The 21,310-nt window shown below is 37.6% G+C and overlaps 1 protein-coding gene across 2 annotated transcripts; it reads left to right on the top strand.

Annotated features, from left to right (window-relative positions):
• Positions 1-13,797: 13,797 nt before the first annotated feature.
• On the top strand, positions 13,798-19,055 carry LOC132278643 (uncharacterized). 2 transcript variants are annotated; one of them, XM_059780482.1, is made up of 2 exons: positions 13,798-17,568; positions 17,746-19,055. In XM_059780482.1, the coding sequence occupies exons 1-2, from the start codon at positions 17,229-17,231 to the stop codon at positions 18,309-18,311; spliced, it is 906 nt and encodes a 301-aa protein (XP_059636465.1). In that variant the 5' UTR covers positions 13,798-17,228; the 3' UTR covers positions 18,312-19,055. The 2 variants fall into 2 exon arrangements, with proteins under 2 accessions (XP_059636465.1, XP_059636466.1); XM_059780483.1 differs by having other exon boundaries at positions 17,749-19,055.
• The last annotated feature ends 2,255 nt before the right edge of the window (positions 19,056-21,310 follow it).

The raw sequence follows: 21,310 nt of genomic DNA on the forward strand, positions 1-21,310 counted from the left end.
TGAAGAATATAAAGAAGATAAGGGCTCTAGAGATGGAGGTTGTGGAACTCTGTGAACTCGCTTCCTAGTAAGAGTCTTTCTTCTACGCTGCATCTGCAAAAACACAAGTATAAATCAGTGCACAAGTATAGGATAAGGTAAACAACTGATAAGGAAACACAAAGCATGTCTGAATCAGAGTAGAACAAAGGATAGACAGGAAAGATCACGCTTGTGCAAGAAATGAATAAGAAAGCATTTAATGAAATATCGTTCTACATGCCTCAGCTAAACAAAATAGATTAGATAGGCAATAAGGCCAAATTTGGTGTGAGTGAATGGAATCAAATGATGTGGGAATGGAATGCTTTTGTTTCTATTCTTTAGTTTGGTAGGTAACTTTAAAGTTGGAATGATGATTCTTGCCCATTCTCCGAGAATGGTAATTCCCACTAATTCATTCCACTTTCCAACTAAAGGAATGACCATTCCATTCCCACTTAAAAAAAAAAATTTAATGAATAAAAAAACATTTAATGAAATATCAGCTACACACATATATATATACATACATATATATATATATGCATATATATATATTTTACAAAAATATGATTTTTTTTGTGCAACCAAACATGGGAATGAGAATGGTCATACCATTCTCATTCCATTCCATTCCATTCTTTAATTCATTCCATTCCCACTTTATTTCATTCAACCATACTAAACTAACCCTAATGGCATAGAGGGCAGAAAAGTCATATATGGAACAATTGGAGCAGAAATATGATCAACAGGACAATCATAGGTTGTAATATGCATAAATGATGCAACGTGCATTCACAAACCTAAAACTCAAGTAGATGCTGCAATGACATGACAAGTAGACTTCAGGATGACATTGTATCAATTCCTAAGCAAGAATGTCTACAATTGTAACAGTGAAGATCAAATACAGTAAGCAGGATAACATGGAGCATAGCATGGCAACTGTCAACCTAGGACTCAAAAAAAAAAAAAAAAGGCATTTCATGTAATAAAGACTAAGTGAAATGCACGATTGCAAAACACTACAATCCAAGGCATGTTATGACAAGCAAGTTCAAGAATGAATCCCGGACATGGTATGCAAGTAGATAGCATATATCAGAATGATGCACATAATGCAACAAAATCAATCATCCTATGATCACTCATGGCTCGTGACCTCCTCTAATGCTTAAATGAAGCAAAGAATGGTCATATACTGAGAATACAAGAAGCTTACCATCTGAAAGTCAGAATCTAGACCGGAAAGAACTTCGGTCATGAAGAATAGATCATAAGTGTATAAGATAACAAGATAATGGCATGGAAACAGATATGTTTCAAAATAGAGCAAGCATAGCCTCAGAATCAAGTCAAAGGCATGTCAAAATCCTATTGAAGCTCGAGAAAAGAGACTAAGGCCAAAGGACAAATCCAGTCATACTTGCAGACAATTTAGGCAACTTAGATCACATCCATGCATTTCTTTTTCAAAACAAACAAATGAGACAAGGTGGAACTATGCTCACAACAATTCAAACTTTCAATGACATTTAATTTTCAAAAATATGTCATATCCAAAAATATTTCTTCTTTTGCAATTAACTTCAACATCAATCTTTGAAAATTCTTTTCACATTCCATCTCAAATTCCAAAATCAAACCACATGCCTTTACGGATTTTAAAATCAAAGTGCAAGAAATTTTTCAAAAATCCGGCATGGTTTCCCTTTAAAAATGGACATCCCAAAATTTTTCAAACACATCAAAACACTTGCATATATCATTCAACACGGTCAATAATCAATCTCAACACTCAACAAGGGACACCGCTCATAATCAATTCACAAAACCAATAAAGTTTTTGCCCATTCTCCATCTAAACTACTCAACAAACCATATTGCATTCTCCAATTCCGAGGTTGCCCATCACCATTCAACATAAATCAAAGTTCAGGCCTAATCAAATGTTTCCAATTTTTCTTTTTATAAACAATATTCAACAAAATTTTAATTTTGTTATTTTGCATTTTTCATTTTTTTTATTTGTTTTTGTTGTTTTCAATTTTTATTTTTTTTTTCAATTATTATATATACAAGAATATGTATAAAATGACAATTAAAATGTAAAACTAAGTTGCAAAAATAAAATGAAAGCAAGAATAAAAGTAAAAAAATGATGTAAAATGAAATGAAAAACTAAAAATTTGAAGCTTACCCGACAAATTAGAGAATAGAGGAGAGTAGAGGAAGAGACTTTGAGCAAAAACGGAGGTTTTTCAACCTCGCTAGCGTCGGAGAAGATGATTAAAGGTTCACCGGAACCTCGCTGGAATCTGCAGAAGCTCGCCGGAACTTGTTTGGAGTCCTCCTTAGCCTAATCGGCCGGAGACGATGACTTTGAAGGTACCCGATAGAGAAAAGAGAGATTGAGAGTGTGATTTGGCCTTAGGGCCAATCTCGCTAGAAGGTATAGAGAAACGGCGGCAGGAAGCTCAGCTGCTTGGGTTTTGCTCACCGGGAATGATGAGAGGGTGGGGTTAGGTGCTGGCGGCTGGGTTGAGGTGAGGGAGATTGAGAGATTGGATGAGAGTGGAAAGAGAGAGGTGAATTGGGGAGAGAAAAAAAAATGGGTGCCGAGAGGAACAAAAAAAATGGAGGAAGAGAGAGAAAAAGAAAAGAAAAATAAAAATAAAAAATAAAATTAGGGTTTTGGGTGAAGTTGAACGGCTAAAGGGATTTCCAGAAATTCAAATGACGCATTTTCGATCGATCAAGGTACTTCGATCGATTGAACCCTTAGCTTCGATCGATTGAACTTAGCTTTGATCGATCGAAATGAAATTTAAAAGGTCCTCAACCCAGGTGATTTGATCAATCGAAGTGAAACTTTGATCAATCGAACTTGGGTTCGATCGATCGAAACCTCACTTGCAGTACTCAAAATGCAGAAAATGGCTCGTCAGCTAGATTTTTCAATTCAAATCATATCTATACGACGTAGAAACATGTAAAAACAGAAATGAGGGAGGAATAGGGTTGTCAAACCCTATGAAATGCACTAGTCTTTAACGTCTCTAGTAAGACGTTGGGCTTTTTTAGCCCGGATCAAAAATCTTGTTGTACATCCCCTCCTTGACGGGGTGAATGGAACTTTGAATCCTACCTAACAAATTTTTCCCTAAAGAACTTGTTGGATTTAATTCAAATGAGATTAATGGTCCTTTGTCGATGCAACTCTTGGCCTTCCATGCCCTTTCAACACTTGTTTTTAAAACTGACCGGTCCTTTACAAGGGTCGCGATACCAAGTCAAGCTTGAAGAGTTGTGAATTTAGGAGGTGGCCAAGTTTTACATTTATAAAAAGCCACTACTACCTTTCTCTATATAAAATATAGATAGGGCGAGTAGGGATCGTCCCAAGGGATTTGATGGTGTATCGAATTGTGAAACTATGGTAATTAGGGTTAGTAGGTCGAGTGATCACACAATTAATTGGTTGGTTGATTAAGCTAAATTGAATTCAACTAAATAAAATAATATGAAGTAAACAAGAGAGAGAGGTCTTGGGGTGTAGAGATCACCACCAAGCAATACTTTTCTATACTACTAACAAGTGATCAATTGAGGGTAATGGATGTGTTGCAATATGATAAGGGTGTGTGTGCATTAGGTTGATTCAATTGGCAAGGATGACAAATCAAGCAAGTATTGTCTAAACATCATGTGAAGAGCACAATATATCTAAACAATAGAGCATATATTGTCTAGACAACATGGGGATAGCACAATAGATCAAAACAAGTCATTAATCCTTCATTAAGCTCACAATCCACATACAACACAATATTAGAGGAATATGCCATTTGGACTCACAAGCATGGAACATCAAACATCAAGAGTAGATTATCCTCCCATCTAACATTACACTACCACTACACTAGATCTACACTACTAGCATGAAAATAAAGCTATCTAGACTAGGGGAGAGGCACAAACCATCAAGAATAGGCATAAACCATCAAATGAACCAAAATAGCATTCATTAAGCATATCATCTTGATAATCTCTAGATCTATAGCATCAATATACATAGACATGCATCAAAAACACTAAATCTAGGGATAAGCACATGAATACTCTAGCATACATAGACATATGGATAGAATAGAATAGTCAATTGGAAGCATTAAACCATACAAACCATGAAATAATCAAGATTTATATATACATGAATATCAAGATGTATCATACAACACTAATCCCTCAATAATACACAAGATTAGAGTATAGAAAGCATGCTTGTGGCTAACTCTAGCCCCAAGAGGATGTCTAGCCACTCATGGTAGTGATGATCCAACCCTCAAGGGCTAACTCCATGGCTGCTCCTTGTTGGTGAAGATCTCCTCCAATGGTTGCTCTAGCTTCCTCCCTTCTTCCTCTCCAAGAATAGCCTCCAAGATGATTTTCAATGTGTGATAAGAGACTCTCTCAAAAAGTGTATCATATTCCTTATATAGGTAGGTCAAATACACCCCATGATGAGCTGTGGTCGTGCAAGGCATATTCTCCAATCATTGGATGAAGGACGGAATAAATGAGCTGGACTTTAACTTTTTCTCGCTGGAGGAAGTTCGATCGATCGAACCTTAACTTAGATCGATCGAAAATGGGTTCGATCGATCGAACTGCATCTTGGATCGATCGAAGTGGTCTGACTCCTCCGGATAATGACAAGGCTGGGATATTTTCAAGATATTTATGGGAAAAAAGACAAAAGTGGTTGGTAGGCGTAGAGTTGTGGATAAGATCAATCATTTGAATAGGACAAAATAGGGTTCGATCGATCAAAGGTGATGTTCGATCAATCGAACTTGGAATTTCAGCAAAGGCCAAGGTTGGATCTATCGAGAAGTACTGTGATCGATCATAGATGTTCGATCGATCGAACTCTAAGTTGGATCGATCAAACTTTTCAGCTGCACAACTTGATTCCTTTTTGCTCCTTTCTTTCTCCACTTTGCTCCCTCCTTTGGTTTATCTCAGGATTGCTTCAATTAAGCTCTTATTTGGCTAAGTTAGCTCAATTTTGGGATTAGTGCCTAAAAATATAAATAACACGTAATAAGTCTAAAACGGCAAAGTAAGATAGATAAAGGTACTAGAATGCTTAAGCTTAACGGGTTTAAATGCGCACTTTTCAGTGCTCATAACATTTTTCTTTGCACTCTTTTTAGAAAACAAATCATTGAAGTTTTCAACCTCAAGTAAAGACTCAAAATTTTCAATTTCCTTATCAAAACACTTTTCTACAACACACACTTCTTCATGCTTGTCCATTGAACTCGGGGTTGGATTGAATATGTTCAATTTCACCTTTATATGCCCAAATGAAATTTTTATTATCCCCTCCTACAATTGATGTTGGCATTAGCGGTTGCCAAAAAAGGACAACCAAGGATAACTGGAATTTGGCTCTTGGGGTTGGGAACCGGTTCCGTGTCAATGACAACGAATCGACCGGGAAAAAGAACTTATCAATTTTAATCAACATATCCTCAATGATACCCCGGGGCTTATTGATGGATCGGTCGGCTAGTTGCAAAACTACCGACGTTAGTTTTAAGTCTCCTAAGCCCAATTGAACATACACCGAATATGGAAGAAGGTTCACATTGGCTCCTAAATCTAGAAGAGCCCGGTTAATGAGATGGTCACCGATGATGCAAAAAGTAATGGGTGAACCGGGGTCCTTAAATTTTGGAAGAGTGTTGTGTTGCAAAATGGAGCTTACTTGCTCGGTTAAGACAACTTTCTTTGGTGCTTGGTTCTTGATCTTCCTCTTTTGGGTGCAAAAATCTTTCAAGAATTTGGCATAAGCCGGAATTTGTTTAATTGCATCCAAGAGAGGAAGATTTATCTTCACTTGCCTAAACGTTTCAATGATTTTATTCACTTTGCCTTGTTGTTTTTCAAAAACCTTTTTGGAATTACTTTTAACACAAGAATTTTTCAAATCATTTTTCAAAACTTTCTGAACAAAAGGTTTATGCACATGCAATGAAAGAGGAATAGAATATGAAACTGGACGGGTATCAACTTTTGGTTGCACCGGTTCACTCTCTTTATTGTAAATTCCAACTTGATTGCCAATAATTTTTCCACTTCTCAAGGTTGTCACCGCATTAACATGCTCAATTGTGGGACTTTCCGATGAGGAATTGATCTCCACAACAAATTGTTGCTTTGGTAGGGCATTTAGAGGCATCTTCCCTTTTTCCCTAGCATTCAATGTACCAGCTATTTGCCCAACTTGGGTTTCTAGCTTTGCTATTGATTAGGAATAAAAATGAAATAATTGGGTGTTTGCTTCCAAAGTACCCAAAGCGGTCAACACTTTTTCCTCAAAAGCGACTCCTAGAATTTCCTTGAGAATAAGATGATTGATTAGGAAAATGAGAGTTAGAAAATTAATTTCCATGTGATGATTGAAAAGATGATCTATAACATTGGGAACCTTAGCTTTGCATTAGGGGTGGAACATACTTGCCTTGAAAACCACCTTGAGAGGGGTTTGAGCCTTCCCCTTGGCTTTTCCAAGAGACGTTTGGATGGTTCCTCCACCCGGGATTATAATGTGTGCCATAGGGATTATTCCCTTGGTTAACAAATGCGGCATTAACTTATTCATGGTACTTGTGATACCCCACCGATCCGAAACATGGGTTGATCAGGCCCGGGCCCAAACCCGAGGGAAATATCAAACAATTAGTATGTAATGCGAACACGGAATACAAGATGATTAATAGAAATAATATAATGAGCTGAAAGAAAACCAAAAGATAATCCTTAATAATTTAAATACTTAAAATTCGATAATCCAAAACTCCATAAGTTAAACAACTCGAGAATCCATCTCCTAATAAAAATCCTAAACTGAATGAAAGTAAAGCTGAAGATAAAATCCAAATCTATTATCTGGAAAGAAGTCCTACATCGTCAATAGAGTGGGAGATCGTCTCTGCTTAGCACGAACAAGCTCAAGCCTGGAACTGACGTACACCTGAAAAAGAGGAGTGGGTCAGGCCCACGAACAAGTTCTATCCTACTACAATCCAAGCAGAGACTCGATACGCATGTACATACTAAATAGTTCAACAATAACTAATAATCCATACATAAATATATCCACACTACTGGACTCTCGCTAGACTATGAAGAGGGTCTCAACCTAAATAGAAGGCATCACACAAAACGTACCTCAACCCTCACAGGGTATACCTCAACCCTCACAGCCAGCTACATATCCAACTGCATATATGCCTCCTAACCGCCGACTCTAAGACTCAGGCTCATGTCAAGGTAACATAAAAATATATTTAAATTCCGTTCCTAACCATCCACAAGAAATCCAGTAAGTCGTTCGGCGTATTCAACCGCACTGACTCATATATATAAGGAGGATTTTATTTAATAACTCGTACCTTTATTCCAAATTAGGTAGGACTTAGCAATTTGAGCTAATCCAAACCTAGAATGACACCGTCCCATATCGGTGCATACAATCCCATCCTTCCAACAGCTGATAAAGCATCAAAAATATGAATGTCAATATTAAGATTTCCATATTAAGCATATTAAAGTATATTATCGAACATGCTTAAACAAAACCAACCAGTTGATAAAACACTGATAATACAAATATCAATTCCAACAATTTCAAACTAAGCATAATGGATTAGCTTAACAAACATGTTTAAGTAAACCAATACAGAAAACATAACTTGATCACACAGGACTATGCCTGCAAATAAAACTCTATTCCCAGTTTCCATATAATTAACAGAGCCTAAAATAGATATTGTCTCACTTAATCTCATGGCATGCCAAATAAATCTAGGCAACTTATCGTACTGTTAATTTCCTGTCCAAACAGATTAATGCACTAAATACTAAAATTTAATCATCAATTAATCCTAAACAAAATATAGATTTCTAGCAAGTATTTCTATTCCACAAATATGTAATTAGCAGTAGACAAGTCCTCATAGGAATTTCTAGAATAATTAAGAAATATACTATCCAAAACCAAACAAGTCTGCAAGGCACATAAAATTTCCATACAGTTTTAACGATTAAAACTCGGTGACTAAATCTGTATTATTCTATCCCTTGAGACTTTAATTCTATTCTGAAAAACCTCTAATACCTCCATTACAGTATTTAATTCTTCTTAGAACACTTAAACAAACCATCACCACGAAGCTTTCTCATTAAAAACTGAAGATCACGCTAACAGAACAAGAAAAACTGGAAGAAGCAAAGATGGAGCAGGCTCCAAAAAAACTTGGAGCCGCCTCCAAAAGTCTTGGAGTCACCTCCAATCAAAAGGAGCTGGCTCCAATCCAAAAGGAGCCTGCTCTCTCCCTCCTCTTCTCCGTGTTTTGTTTTTCCGGCGTCGTTTTCACCTCCGGTACTTCTCTGCCAAGGTTCCTAGAAACTGTAACTAAATCCCAGTAGGTTCCCACCCTTATTTAAGTCCTTATTATAATTACTAACAGGGATTTAAATAGGAAACAATACAGAAAAGTTTCAAGTTTAAACAGTTTATCAAGAGTAAGAGTTACAACTTAAACTTAAATCATTGAAACAGATAACATATATTTTTAAACATGTTATAAATAAACCTGGAACTAATCTAGTATGCAAAGAATATGAAGCCTAAGGGAGAGAGTTAAGACAGAACTTGCCTTTGAGATCTTTGTTCAAAATCTCTACGCCGTCTTCTAAAATCTCCGGCGAACTCAAATATTGTAAAACTTCCTCTGTTTCTCTCTCTGCTATTTCCACGGACGTGTTTTGGTTTTATTTGTTTTTAAAACCCTAAACAGACGTCTACCATATATATATAAAGTTATACCAAATCCTAAATTAATTCAAGCCCCAACTGAAATCCTAACTGGCCCAAAGAAACTTAATTAAAAACTTACATCGGCTACAAACGTGAAATCTAAAACAAAACCCTAATTAAATACAATTAAATCACGAAAATTAACAATTAAATTAAAACAACTAAACCATTATATTAAATTAAATTAATTCAATTAAAACAGCTAAATTAAACCACTTAAACAAAAATAAAGAATTACATACAACAATAAAAACAAGTCATAATTTAAGTAATAAATATTTAAACACGTCACACAATTTAAACAAGTAACAAATATGTCAAATAAACAATTAAATAATTGAAAATTTCATTAAAAAAATAAATTAAATACCAGGACTATCCTTTTGAAATTAGGGGTATTACAGTACTCACTTTACACATTTCCATAGGGATAATTGGAAGTAGAATGTAAGACACTAGAATAAGTCATGCATGATTCATTAGAATTATGATGATGATGACTAGGGGAAGAAGACACTTGATTCACCGAACTTTGGTTGATCAAAAATTGATCAAACCTTTGAGATAAAGACTTGATTTCGGCGGCTATGTCATTGGAGTTGTCAACTTAGTACAAGCTGACATTCTTCCTTCCACCTAGATTTCTACAGATGACAAAGATCGATGCATTGAATTCTCACTCATGCTCTCATATAGTTGCCAAATATCATTTTCATGCTTATCAAGATAAGAACCACCCATGGATACATCAACCATACCCTTGTGACTATCCGGTAAACTTTCAAAGAAGTATTGAACTAATTGCCACTTAGGAATGTTATGATGTGGACACTTCCTAAGCAAGTCATTAAATCTTTTCCATGCCTCATGAAATATTTCCCCTTCCCCTTGAGAAAATTCTCTAATTGAAGTTCTCATTGCATTGGTTTTTGACACCGGATAGTACTTTTTCAAGAACTCTTGTTGCATTTCTGCCCAAGAAGTTATCGAAAAAGGCCTAAGATTGTTGAACCAATATTTTGACGTGTCTTTAAGGGTGAAAGGAAAAAGTTTTAATCTCAAAACTTCTTTCGGCATATCCGTGTATTTCACGGTGCAACACACTTCAAGAAACTCATCAAAATGTTTGTAAGAGTCTTCACTTGGAAGTCCATGGTAGTTGGGAAGCATTTGAATAGTTTGTGGTTTAATTTCATAGTGATGTGCTCTAAATTGGGGCTGTTGAATGAATGTAGGTGCATTATATTCATTTGGCACATAATGATCACGCAAAGCAAGAAGAGGATTCACAACCGGTGGCACTACATAAGCACCTTGATTGCCTTGAATAATGGGAGGTTGTGGAGCAAAAATTGGCCGAGGCATTCCCAATGGAACATGGCCTTATTGTTATGGTGGAATGAAAGGTCTTAGCATGCCTAATGATACTTGAATATTTTCATGTTAGTGCACATTAGGGTGCAGGATACTTTGTTGGTCTATGTGACCAAGGACCTCCACATGGTCCTCATTGATGTATTCCATTGATCGAATGGAATGACTAGAATTACCCCTTCCTTTAGAATTACGGACAATGGACTCAAGATTCAAATTAAATGGGACAATAGTAGGATTTAACGACCTACGACCATGCATGCACAAATAAAACAAAAACAAACATCAAGCAAGTAGCAATCACTTCTCCTTCACAACAAATCAATAATCAACAATCCTCCACATACGATGATCTCATACTCCCATGCTTTGAACAATATGTAAGAAAATTAAATTGCCTCCACGCGGGCCGACGATTTAAATAGAGAAAAAGTTTAGAAGATCTCACAAAGGGTCCTTAAGCAACTTCAATTTGTTTTTCAATTTTTTCTTTGTCTTGCTTTATTTATTTATTTATTTATTTGAGCTTTTTATACTCTTGCTTGGCTTGCTTCTTTTGGATTTCCCTTTTGCTTCACCTTCTTGGCTCAATTCACCTAACCAATCAAGAACAAACACAATAAGTAACAAAAATAAAAATAAAAACAAGATCAAAAGAGTACTAATTCCTAATTAATTTCCAAAACACGATGGTGCCAATCCCTGGCAACGGTGCCAAAACTTGGTGTGTCGTGTCGTCCCAATGTACCAAATTGCATGCAAAAGTGTGTAGTGTGGCCAAGTTTAAATTTAGAAATTGCCATTACCACTTCTAACTAAAAATATAGCAAGAGTAAGTAGGGATCGTCCCAAGGGAAAGGAGGTGTGTTTGTACTTAGAAATTAATGTCGGATTAGTAAGTCAAATGATCAAAAGAGGGGTTTGATTTAATTAAACTAATTCCAATTAAAAACAATACAAGTAAATAGCAAACTAGAAAATACAGGAAAGATCAATGAGAGAAAAATCTTGGGGCATAAAGTCACCACTAAGCTTCACTTTATCAAATACTAGCAATTGTACATTAATGGAAAATTTTAAGTTGTAACTTGGATGTGTATGACATCAATTGAAACTAAACATGGATAGCAAATAAGTATAGATTATCTAGCCAATTTAAATGAATAGCACAACTTATCAAATGAGACCAATAACCATTCAATTAACCCCACAATTGATGCACATACGAGGAATGTACTCTTTGCATTCATAAGTATAGAACATAAATAAACAAGAATAGATTGTCCGCCTATCTAAGAAATTAAAACAATTATACTACATCTAGGCTAGAGACATGAAAATTAAACTAATTAAACTAAAAGTGTGGTACAATCCATCAAGAAACAAGTGTGAACTATCAAATAAATCACAAGAGTATTTAATTATGTACTATGTTTTGGCCATCACTAGATTAACATCATCAATACACATAGACATGCATTAATTTCATTAAATCTAGAGAAAAGCACATGACCATCCATTCTAGCATACATAGACATATGGATATAAATAAATGATCAATTGAAAGCATTAATCCATATAAATCAAGTAGAAATCATAAGATCTATATTAATTTAAGATCAAAACATCTATTACAACTAAAATCCCCAAAAATACACAAAAGTTAGGTTTGAGAAACAAGCCTAGGGGCTATCTCTAGCCCCAAGAGAAGGATTTAGCCACTCATTGTAGTGGTCATGAAACCCTCAAGGGCTAGCTTGGAGGTTGGCATCATCATGATCTTCATCCTTACTTTCTTCCCAAAAACCCTAGTTCTAGAGAGGAAAATATGTATTTCTATAATTGGTAACATCTCTATCTATCTATGATAGTATGATACAATAATATTCAATAAATCAATTACACAGTCCTTTGAGTAAGGATCAAGTCAGAATAATAGCCTATGATTGGAGGAAATTCGTAGCTACACAAGTTAGGTAGGAATCGGTGCGCTCGGGAATTAGGCAGCTCATTGCTAGCAGCATTTTCGATCGATCGAAGATTCTCGATCGATCCAACACTTATCTTTGATCGATCGAAGATGACGTGGCTCGAAAATATCTTATTTGGCCTTATCCACTTGGCCAAGCTGGCAACACCTCATTTCGATTGATTGTAGACCTCTTCGATCGATCCGGATTTCCTTCGATCGATCAAAGCTCCTCTGGTGCATTTTTCTTGGCTTCTTTCCAACTTTGCTCCTTAGCTCCAAAATTGAGCTAAATGGCTTTTGTTAGCCTATTTGAACTTTATTAACCTAAAATAGGCAAAAACACAAATACGTATCTAAGATATGAAAGTAAGATAAATGAATGGACTAAAACACCCTAGCTTAGGTGCTAAAATGTGTCACATTCGAGCACTTATCAATCGATATCATCGGCAACAAAGGCAAACCATACAGGAAGCTTGTTAACCACCAAATTTTCTTGATACATCTTCCCTGACAACCAAGACGGCAACGATTGATAATTATCCCACAAAGGGATTTGAGAATTAAATACTTGGCCTAAAGAATTCCAGTAACGAGCAAGGGTTTCCTTGAAAGAATTATTCAGAGGGCTCCCAAAAGTGAACGCATTATGGCTATGAACAAGCAGCAAAGAGACCGTGAAACGCCAAATTGGATGAACCTCATCCTCGGCAAGGCTGAAATTAACGGTGCCATCGTGATTATGGCGGGGATGTCGCAGCCACACCAAGACCCAACATAGAGATGTGAGAATACCCCGGGAAATCAATAGCGAAGGCATCAAGCACAAACCCACCAAAGGAAAAGTAGCGGCAAAACCCACCCAAGAGACCAAGGTTACCGGTGGAACCTCATCGTCAACAACGGATGGACCCAAGGAAACCCAATCAAACACCGAGACTAAACAAATACCAACACAACACATATATAAAAGTAGAACTAAAAATGAAACAACTAACACAATACCGAGATCAAAGGGAAAGAGCGACACAAAAAAGCCAGTCTTTTGGTCGCCGGCCAAAACACTTGCTCCAACAGCCCGCCAGAGACAGGAAGCCATCCTAGCGAACCACTCACAGAAATGAGTGACTTGAGATTGCAAGGAAACCATCCCGTGTACTATGATATCGGAGCAAAAACCCCAACTCTGATGAACAGAGAGACTACTATAGGGAAAGAGCAGAGAGATACACAAGTCTACTTTTTTTATTTTTGAGTTTGACCAAGTTTAAATGACACGTATAATTTACAGGTGATCACCTCTGATAAGTGATCAATCTAAACGGAAGTTGCTAGTCAAATCCGTCAATAGGTTGAGTTGACTAGCATTTGAAATGGATGAGGATACCCTTGAGGATGTGTGGTTAAGATTTCATTTCTTATTGTTGGACAGAATTCATCACTGGTTTTGAAATCTTAAAATTAGGCATGAATGAAATCTTCACCCTACAAAATAAAGTAGATATATGAGTTAAATGAGTGGTAAAATTAGTTTTAACAAATATTGAATAAGGAATATTATATGAACAACATTGAAATTTATGAGCCTAACCTTGGAATGATTGATAAAATCCATAATAAATAAATAGTGGACACATTGCGAAAAAATAATAATAATAAAAAATAATAAAATAGTAAGACCAAAACATCTCTATGCATGCATGAAAACCTTATAAATGATGGGAGTTGAATGATTAACAAGTTTATTTAGTACAATTACAGGAATAATTTTTTCTTCCCTTAGTTTTTGCCAAAGGGTTTCTTCTTCGCCGTTCTTCGTGATCTGCAAAAGGGGTTTCATTACTTTACATTTGTCTTGACAAATTGCTCAGGTTTTGTTTTCATCTCTTGTTTTAGACAAGTTCGGTGGGTTTTTTTTTTGGGGATTTGCTGTTGGATCGGCGTCCATGGAAGATGACCTAGGATCTCAGTTAGAGTTCTGTAAACTCTCGGCTGAGGAGGAAATTGAGGTGGTTGTAACGGATGATGCCGCGATACGAGAGTCCTACTGGTGTGCTCATAGTTTAGCCGACCAGTTGTTTTCCGAGAAACCCTTGAAGCTTTTTGGGATGCGCAAGGTGCTTAGTGAAGCCTGGGATTGTGAGGGTTTATAGATGTATCAGATCAAGGATTTAATGTTTCAATTTGTTATTCCCAGTGAAGATGATTGTGAGCGGATCTTGCGACATTGCCCATGGACTTTTGATGGGGATCTGATTTCTGTTCAGCGTTGGTCACCAGATTTTGATTTTTCGGCGGTACAGGGTTACAAATGTTCCTCTCCAGTTAGCCACGGAAGATATGGCTAGAGATATTGGCTCTTCCTTTCTGTCATGTGAAACAGTTGAAGTTTGGGATCTCAATCTCAACGGTGGCCTCTATCTCCGAATCAGAGTAGGAGTGGATATCTCTAAACCGTTTCGGCGAGGAGTCAAAATTCGGCATGGTGCAACGGGCAAGTGGATGAAATTTCACTATGAAAGATTACTATCTCTTTGCTATAATTGTGGTAGGTTTGGTCATGGAATCAGGTCTTGTCCTCGCAAGGTGGAAGAGCCAATTGATGAACACCAATTCAGTGTTTGGAAGCCTCTGGTAAAATGGGTAAGCCTAATAAGTTTCAGCGTTCTACAAGTTCTACAGGCGGGACACCGTCATCTAATTCCGAGTCTACTGTTCTGATTTCTCTGGGGATCGTTTTTCCATCGGTGACGCTAGTAGTGGTAACGGCGGACAGGTTAACTTTTTTTCCTCTGGTCATGTGCAAGGGGTGATGATGGAAGATGCCAGCTGTCCTCCCATACAGTGCCCTCCACCCTTCTCTCTGGGGCCGGAAGGGCCTACTGCGTGCTCCAGGTATGTGACCTCAGATGAGTCCTTTTTGCAGTTGAGAGGGACTTCAGCATCTTTACCTATGGCGGGGAGTAAGGGAGCCGATCAACCTAGCTTTGGAGCGGGCGTTGGGCCTATTTTTTTCAGCCCATCTCGGCCTGCTATCCATCTTAATCAATCAGTCCAACTGGATCACCCCACTTCATCTCTTAATGGTCTAGCCCAACCAGTCGATCTAAGAATGTTAGCTTTTAATTGTGTGGAGCAGCTTATGTATCCCGTTTCTGCCCAATTACACCCAATTATGGTTCCACCTTCTTCTTGTACGATTTCCCCTTCTTTTCCTCTATTGATGCTGCCGAGTCCCCCATCGTGGAAAAAACAAAGCCAGAGCTAAGTAAGCGTCCCAAATAGCAGAACCTCTAGGAAGCTCGAAGAAAAAGCTTGATTCTATAGTGCCCCTTTCTCAGTCTGCTCCAAAAAGGACAAAGGCTGTGATTTCATAGCAGAACCTCTAGGAAGCTCGAAGAAAAAGCTTGATTCTACAGTGCCCCTTTCTCAGTCTGCTCCAAAAAGGACAAAGGCCGTGATTTCTGATGCACATTGCAATTCGGTGGTGGTAGCCAGTCATACATGGCCCCAACCCCCTCAATGAGGGTTTTAGTGTGGAATTGTCAGGGTTTGGGGAACCCCCTGAAAGTTTCCTATTGAGGAGGTTAGTATCCATCTATTCCCCCCCTTTAATTTTTCTGTCGGAAACAAAGAACATAGGCGATCGTGTAGAAACAGTTACAAAGTTACTCGGTTCGTATGAATCCTTCGTGGTTCCATCTACTCGTAAGGCCAGCGGTGTTGCTATCTTATTCTCTAAGGAATGGAACATTTCTGTCATTGATTTCTCGGAATTCCAAATTACATGCAAAATCATAGGCGGTCGAGGCAATGATCTTTGGTATTTCACAGAGGTATGCAGTTCCTGTTCAGAGAGGGATCGGGCTCTCCAATAGAGGTATATCCATAGCCTCATATTTCAGTTAGGCCCTCGTTGGCTCCTTATAGGTGATTTCAACGCCTTGCTCTACCGGGATGAGAAAAGAGGAGGTAGGCCTAAAGCTAGTTGGATGCTTAAGGAATTCAAACAGTTCATTGATGATTGTTGTCTGATGGATCTTTAGTTTAAAGGTTCCCATTCATATGGCATAATAAGAGAGATTCGGGTAAGCTTATTTTGGCTCACCTTGACAGAGCTTTGTGTTTGGCTCAATGCCCCAATCCTTTCCAAGGTGCATGCTACATCACCTCTCAATTAATGGCTCAGATCATATAGCCATCATCTTGTGTCTCAACGATTCCATCTCTCACTCTAGACAAGATTTCTTTTTTGATACTCGGTGGGTCAAGGAGGCTGAGTTTAAACCGATTATTGAAAAATCTTAGGCTGCCCTGGGTACTGGTCCTCCTCTGTCAGGAATTCCTCTCAAATTATCTAAGTGCCAATCCGATCTCAAGGCTTGGAGACGAGGTAAATGTAACAGTGCCTTGACCAAAATTAAATCCATTGAAGCTCAGTTGAAATTTATCAAAAGAACAGATTGGTGAGTTTGATAAAGCTAAATGTTGTAGACTTGAGCTGGAATTAAGCAATGCTTGATACGAGGAAGAGACGTTTTGGCTTTAAAAATCTAGAATTTCTTGGCTTACTCATGGTGATAAGAATGCCAAGTTTTTTCACCGCAAAACACAAATTGGGCAGCAAAAGAATGAGATTATTGGCTTGGAAGACTCTGGGGGTAATTGGTGTGATTCCAGAGACAACATCCGTAAAGTTGCAGAAGATCACTTTCATTCTCTTTTTTTTGTCTTCTCCGGACTAGGAGGACTCAACTTTTTGGCATAGTATCAAGCCAAATGTGACACCAGAGATGAATGAAGAGCTTTTAAAGGAGGGGTCTGTGGAGGAACTCCGACTGGCTCTAGCGAGCATGGGTTCATTCAAGGCTCCGGGGCCTGATGGTTTTACCCCTCTTTTCTTCCAATCCAACTTGGATATTTTAAAGCTTGATTTGCTACGAGGTTTCAATTCATTCATTTTGGATGGCTTTCTTCCCCATCAGTCTCAATGCGACTAACATTGTTCTCATTCCCAAGGTGAGATATCCCACTCTAACGTCAAATTTTAGACCCATCTCTCTTTGTAATGTGGCTTACAAATTATACTCCAAGACATTGGCCAACCGTCTTAAACCTTTCCTTCCTTTTCTCATCAGTACCTCCCAAAGTACATTTGTTCCTCAACATCTCATCCATGACAATATCTTACTAGCTCATAATCTCTTCCATGTTCTCAAATTTAAAAAGAGAGGAGAATCTTGTTTTATGGCTCTCAAGTTGGATATGGCAAAGGCGTACGACAGAGTTAGCTGGTTATTTGTGGGTAAGTTTATGCGACATCTGGGTTTTAATCAAAGATAGGTTCAGATTATTATGGAATGCATAAGTATGGTCTCTTTTTCGGTGCTGTTGAATGGGGAAAGGGGCTACAGTTTTTCTCCTTTTCTCAGTCTTCGGTAGGGAGATCCGCTTTCTCCTAACCTATTTCTTTTTTGCACAGAAGGTCTCTCCCTATTATTTAAGGAGTTTAGTAAGCATAAGAAATTACAGAGGCTACGTATGGCTAGAGGTTGCCCGCCCATTTCCCATCTTCTTTTTGCCGGTGATGCACTTCTTTTCTGCAAAGCAACTGATCCTGAAGTTCGAAGAGTTAAAGCCATTATGGATAGGTACACTACTCTTACTGGTCAACAGGTTAACTTTGACAAATCTTGTGCATATTTCTCTCCTAATCGACAAATTCTCAGTATTCACAATGTCGATTGGCATAATCAGTACCTCGGCCTTCCATCATTTTTTGGTAAATCCAAAGTGACGTCTCTTAATTTTATTTCAACTCGTGTTTCGTCCAAAGTGAAAACCATCAAAGGGAAATTATTATCCAAAGTAGGTAGAGAAGTCATGCTGCAGGCTGTGCTTTCTGCTCTTCCTACTTATGTGCATATTTCTCTCCTAACACCATTTTACAGCGCAGAGTTATTTATCGACAAATTCTCAGTATTCACAATGTCGATTGGCATAATCAGTACCTCGGCCTTCCATCATTTTTTGGTAAATCCAAAGTGACGTCTCTTAATTTTATTTCTGCTCATGTTTCGTCCAAAGTGAAAACCATCAAAGGGAGATTATTATCCAAAGCAGGTAGAGAAGTCATGCTACAGGCTGTGCTTTCTGCTCTTCCTACTTATGCTATGCAATGTCTTAAGTTGCCAAAGAAAAATTGTAAGGTTCTGTCTAGTCAACTTCTCAACTTTTAGTGGAGCGGGGAAGAAATATCCAATAAGATAAAATGGATTAGTTAGGATTCTCTTTGTACCTCGAAAGTTTCTGGTGGCCTGGGTTTTAAGAATATTGAGGGCCTTGAGGCTTTTAATTTGGCTTTACTGTCCAAGATGGCTTGGCGTATGGAAAAGGGCGATGATTCTCTCTTGTTCAAAGCTTTCAAGAAGAAATACTTTAATTCATGCAATTTTGTGGATGCTCCAAGTAAAGCTAAGGCATCATGGGCCTGGAGGGGGATTTTTTTCGCCAAAGGAAATTATCAAACAAGGCATGAAATGGCATATTAGAGACGGATTGCAGGTTAATTGTTGGAAAGATAATTGGTTTCCCGGCCCTTCAAACTTCTGAGTTTCCTCTCATCAGTGGGACACTCCTTTCTCCACTGTGGCTGATCTACTTTCTCATTCGCCCAACCAATGGAACACTTCTTTGGTGCATCAATTTTTTAATCCGCGGGATCGCGACCTTATTCTTGAGATTCCTGTTAGTTTGATGGGTGGTTTGGATTGTAAAGTTTGAGGTGCCTCCAAGGATGGTTTATTTACTGTTAAGAGTTCTTACAAAATCGCTCTCTTTCTTATTAATCCTAAGTCTCGGCTAGGGGTGTCTGAGGGGAGTAGTTTTGATGGCGGCAAGATTAATATGTGGCGCAATGTGTGGTATATCCAAGCACACAGGAAGATTATTTTATTTCTTTGGCAGAGTCTTCATGATCGGCTGCCCATTAATTTATCATTAGCCATTCGGGGCGTTTCAGATTGCTCATCTTGCCCGTTTTGCGAAGGATATGTTGAATCTGTTGACCATTTTCTTTGTGCCTGTCTTTTTGCGAGTATGGTTTGGCTTCACAGTCAGTTAAGAATGGATTTCCAGGGTGTTAATTCCACATTTTGGCCCAAGAGATGGGTCGGCCTCACTGAGCTTTGGTCTCTTTCCGAAAATCTGGCTGAATGTTTCAGTCTTGCGGCATTCATTTGCTGGACCATTTGGAAATGCATAAATGATTTAGTTTTTAAACAAAAGAGGTGGGCTCCTTTTGATCTGGCTCAACAAGCTTTTCATGCCTTTCTTGAATTTCAGGAATGTTCTCGGCAATCTCAGTTATTCTCTTGTCCGCCCTCTCCAATGGTTTCTATTCCTTCAAGATGGTGTGCGCCGGAAGAAGGTTTTCTAAAGCTTAATTTCGACGCATCATATGATTCTTCCAGGAAAGTATGTGGGGGAGGTTTGATTCTTCGCAATCATAGGGGCATCCTATCCAGGTTGCCTCAATTTTCTTTTCGAATGTTGCTGATCCTACTATTGCGGAAGGTTTAATTCTTAGGAAAATCCTTTCTCTTCTAAAGGTTTAGAGCTATCGCAATGTGATTGTCGAGGGTGACTGTCAACCCGTTATGTTTTTGAATGCTTCTTCGGTTGCTTTGCATGTGATTTTCTTTGATGTGCACTCTCTTCTTGAGATGTGTCACGGTGCTTCCTTGGCTTGGGTGCCTTGTGAAGGCAATGGCGTAGCTCACTTATTGAGCAAATGGCTCTTGTAGCCAAGTGTTGTGATTTTGAATGGAGTGTTTGGCCCTAGTGGTTGTTAGACGCTCTTCTTTCTGATTGTATTATTCATCTATCTTAATACATTGGTCGTTTTTTAGAGAAAAAAAAAATTACAATTACAGAGGAAAACATGATGCCCAAATAATAGAGGAAAATATTATAGTTCTAATCTAAAAACTTAAAGAAAATATAAAAAATTAGAGCAGTTATCGGGAAATAAATTAATGATTCACACTATGAAATTATTGGAAAGAGTAATAGAATAAAAATTAAGCCTTTGTTTGGATTGAGGAATTTGAAAAGAAAAGAGAGTATAGTGGAAATTATGTTTGGGTAGCTTTGAGTGGAGAGATGAGAAAGAATTGAGTGAGATTTGGAGGACAACCGAAAAAATCCTTTTAAAAATGAAAAGATTTGAAGGGGAAGGATAGTGGGTTAAGTAGTATTTTCATAATTTCAAAACTATCCTCCTATAACATTTGACTCATATCTTATAAACGGGTTATGATAGTAATTCAAGTGTTATTATTTCTTTTCTTTTCTCTTCTCCACCTTTTTGTAAACAAAAATACTATCATTTCCTCTCTTTTTTTATTTCATAATTTGTCCAAACATAAGAGCATCTCCAATGCCCTCTCAAAGGGCCTCTCAAAGTCAAAATATAGTAGGTGGATGAAAATACCACTAAAAGACCCTCATATTTTGAAATTGTCAAAAGTATTGTCATATATAACAGCTCTCAAAAATATTTGAGAGGTCTTTTTTTTCTCATACAGTACCGTTTCTCAAAATATAGCTTATCAAAATATAGCAAATGGATGAAAATAACACACTCCAAATATCAATTTAGATGAAATGCACCATTAGAGCAGAATTACTAAAATATAGCATTTTGACACTATAATTTCCTCTCAAAATATAACTTTGGTATGGAAAAATAGCATTTTGTATTGGAGATGCTCTAAATAGAGATTATTGCTATCATTTTTTCTTTTCTTTTCTTTTCTCTTACAACGTTGTTCGGTAGGAAGGAAGGAAGGAAGATGTGGGAGAGAAAATAGGAAAGAAGAAATGAACTTCCATTGTTTGGTAAAGATTATAGAAGGAAAGAAAGGAAAATAGAAATTGATCTTTCCTTTCTCCTTTACAAATTTTCATCTACCCAAAAATAGACGAAGAAAGGAGGGAAGACAAGTGTATTATAGAAGTTTTAAATACTATCATAAATTATAAAA

Source organism: Cornus florida, unplaced genomic scaffold (genome assembly GCF_030987335.1).
Source record: "Cornus florida cultivar Cherokee Brave unplaced genomic scaffold, ASM3098733v1 CherokeeBrave_3.0.0_Hap2_Chr10, whole genome shotgun sequence".
NCBI classification, from domain to species: Eukaryota; Viridiplantae; Streptophyta; class Magnoliopsida; order Cornales; family Cornaceae; genus Cornus; species Cornus florida.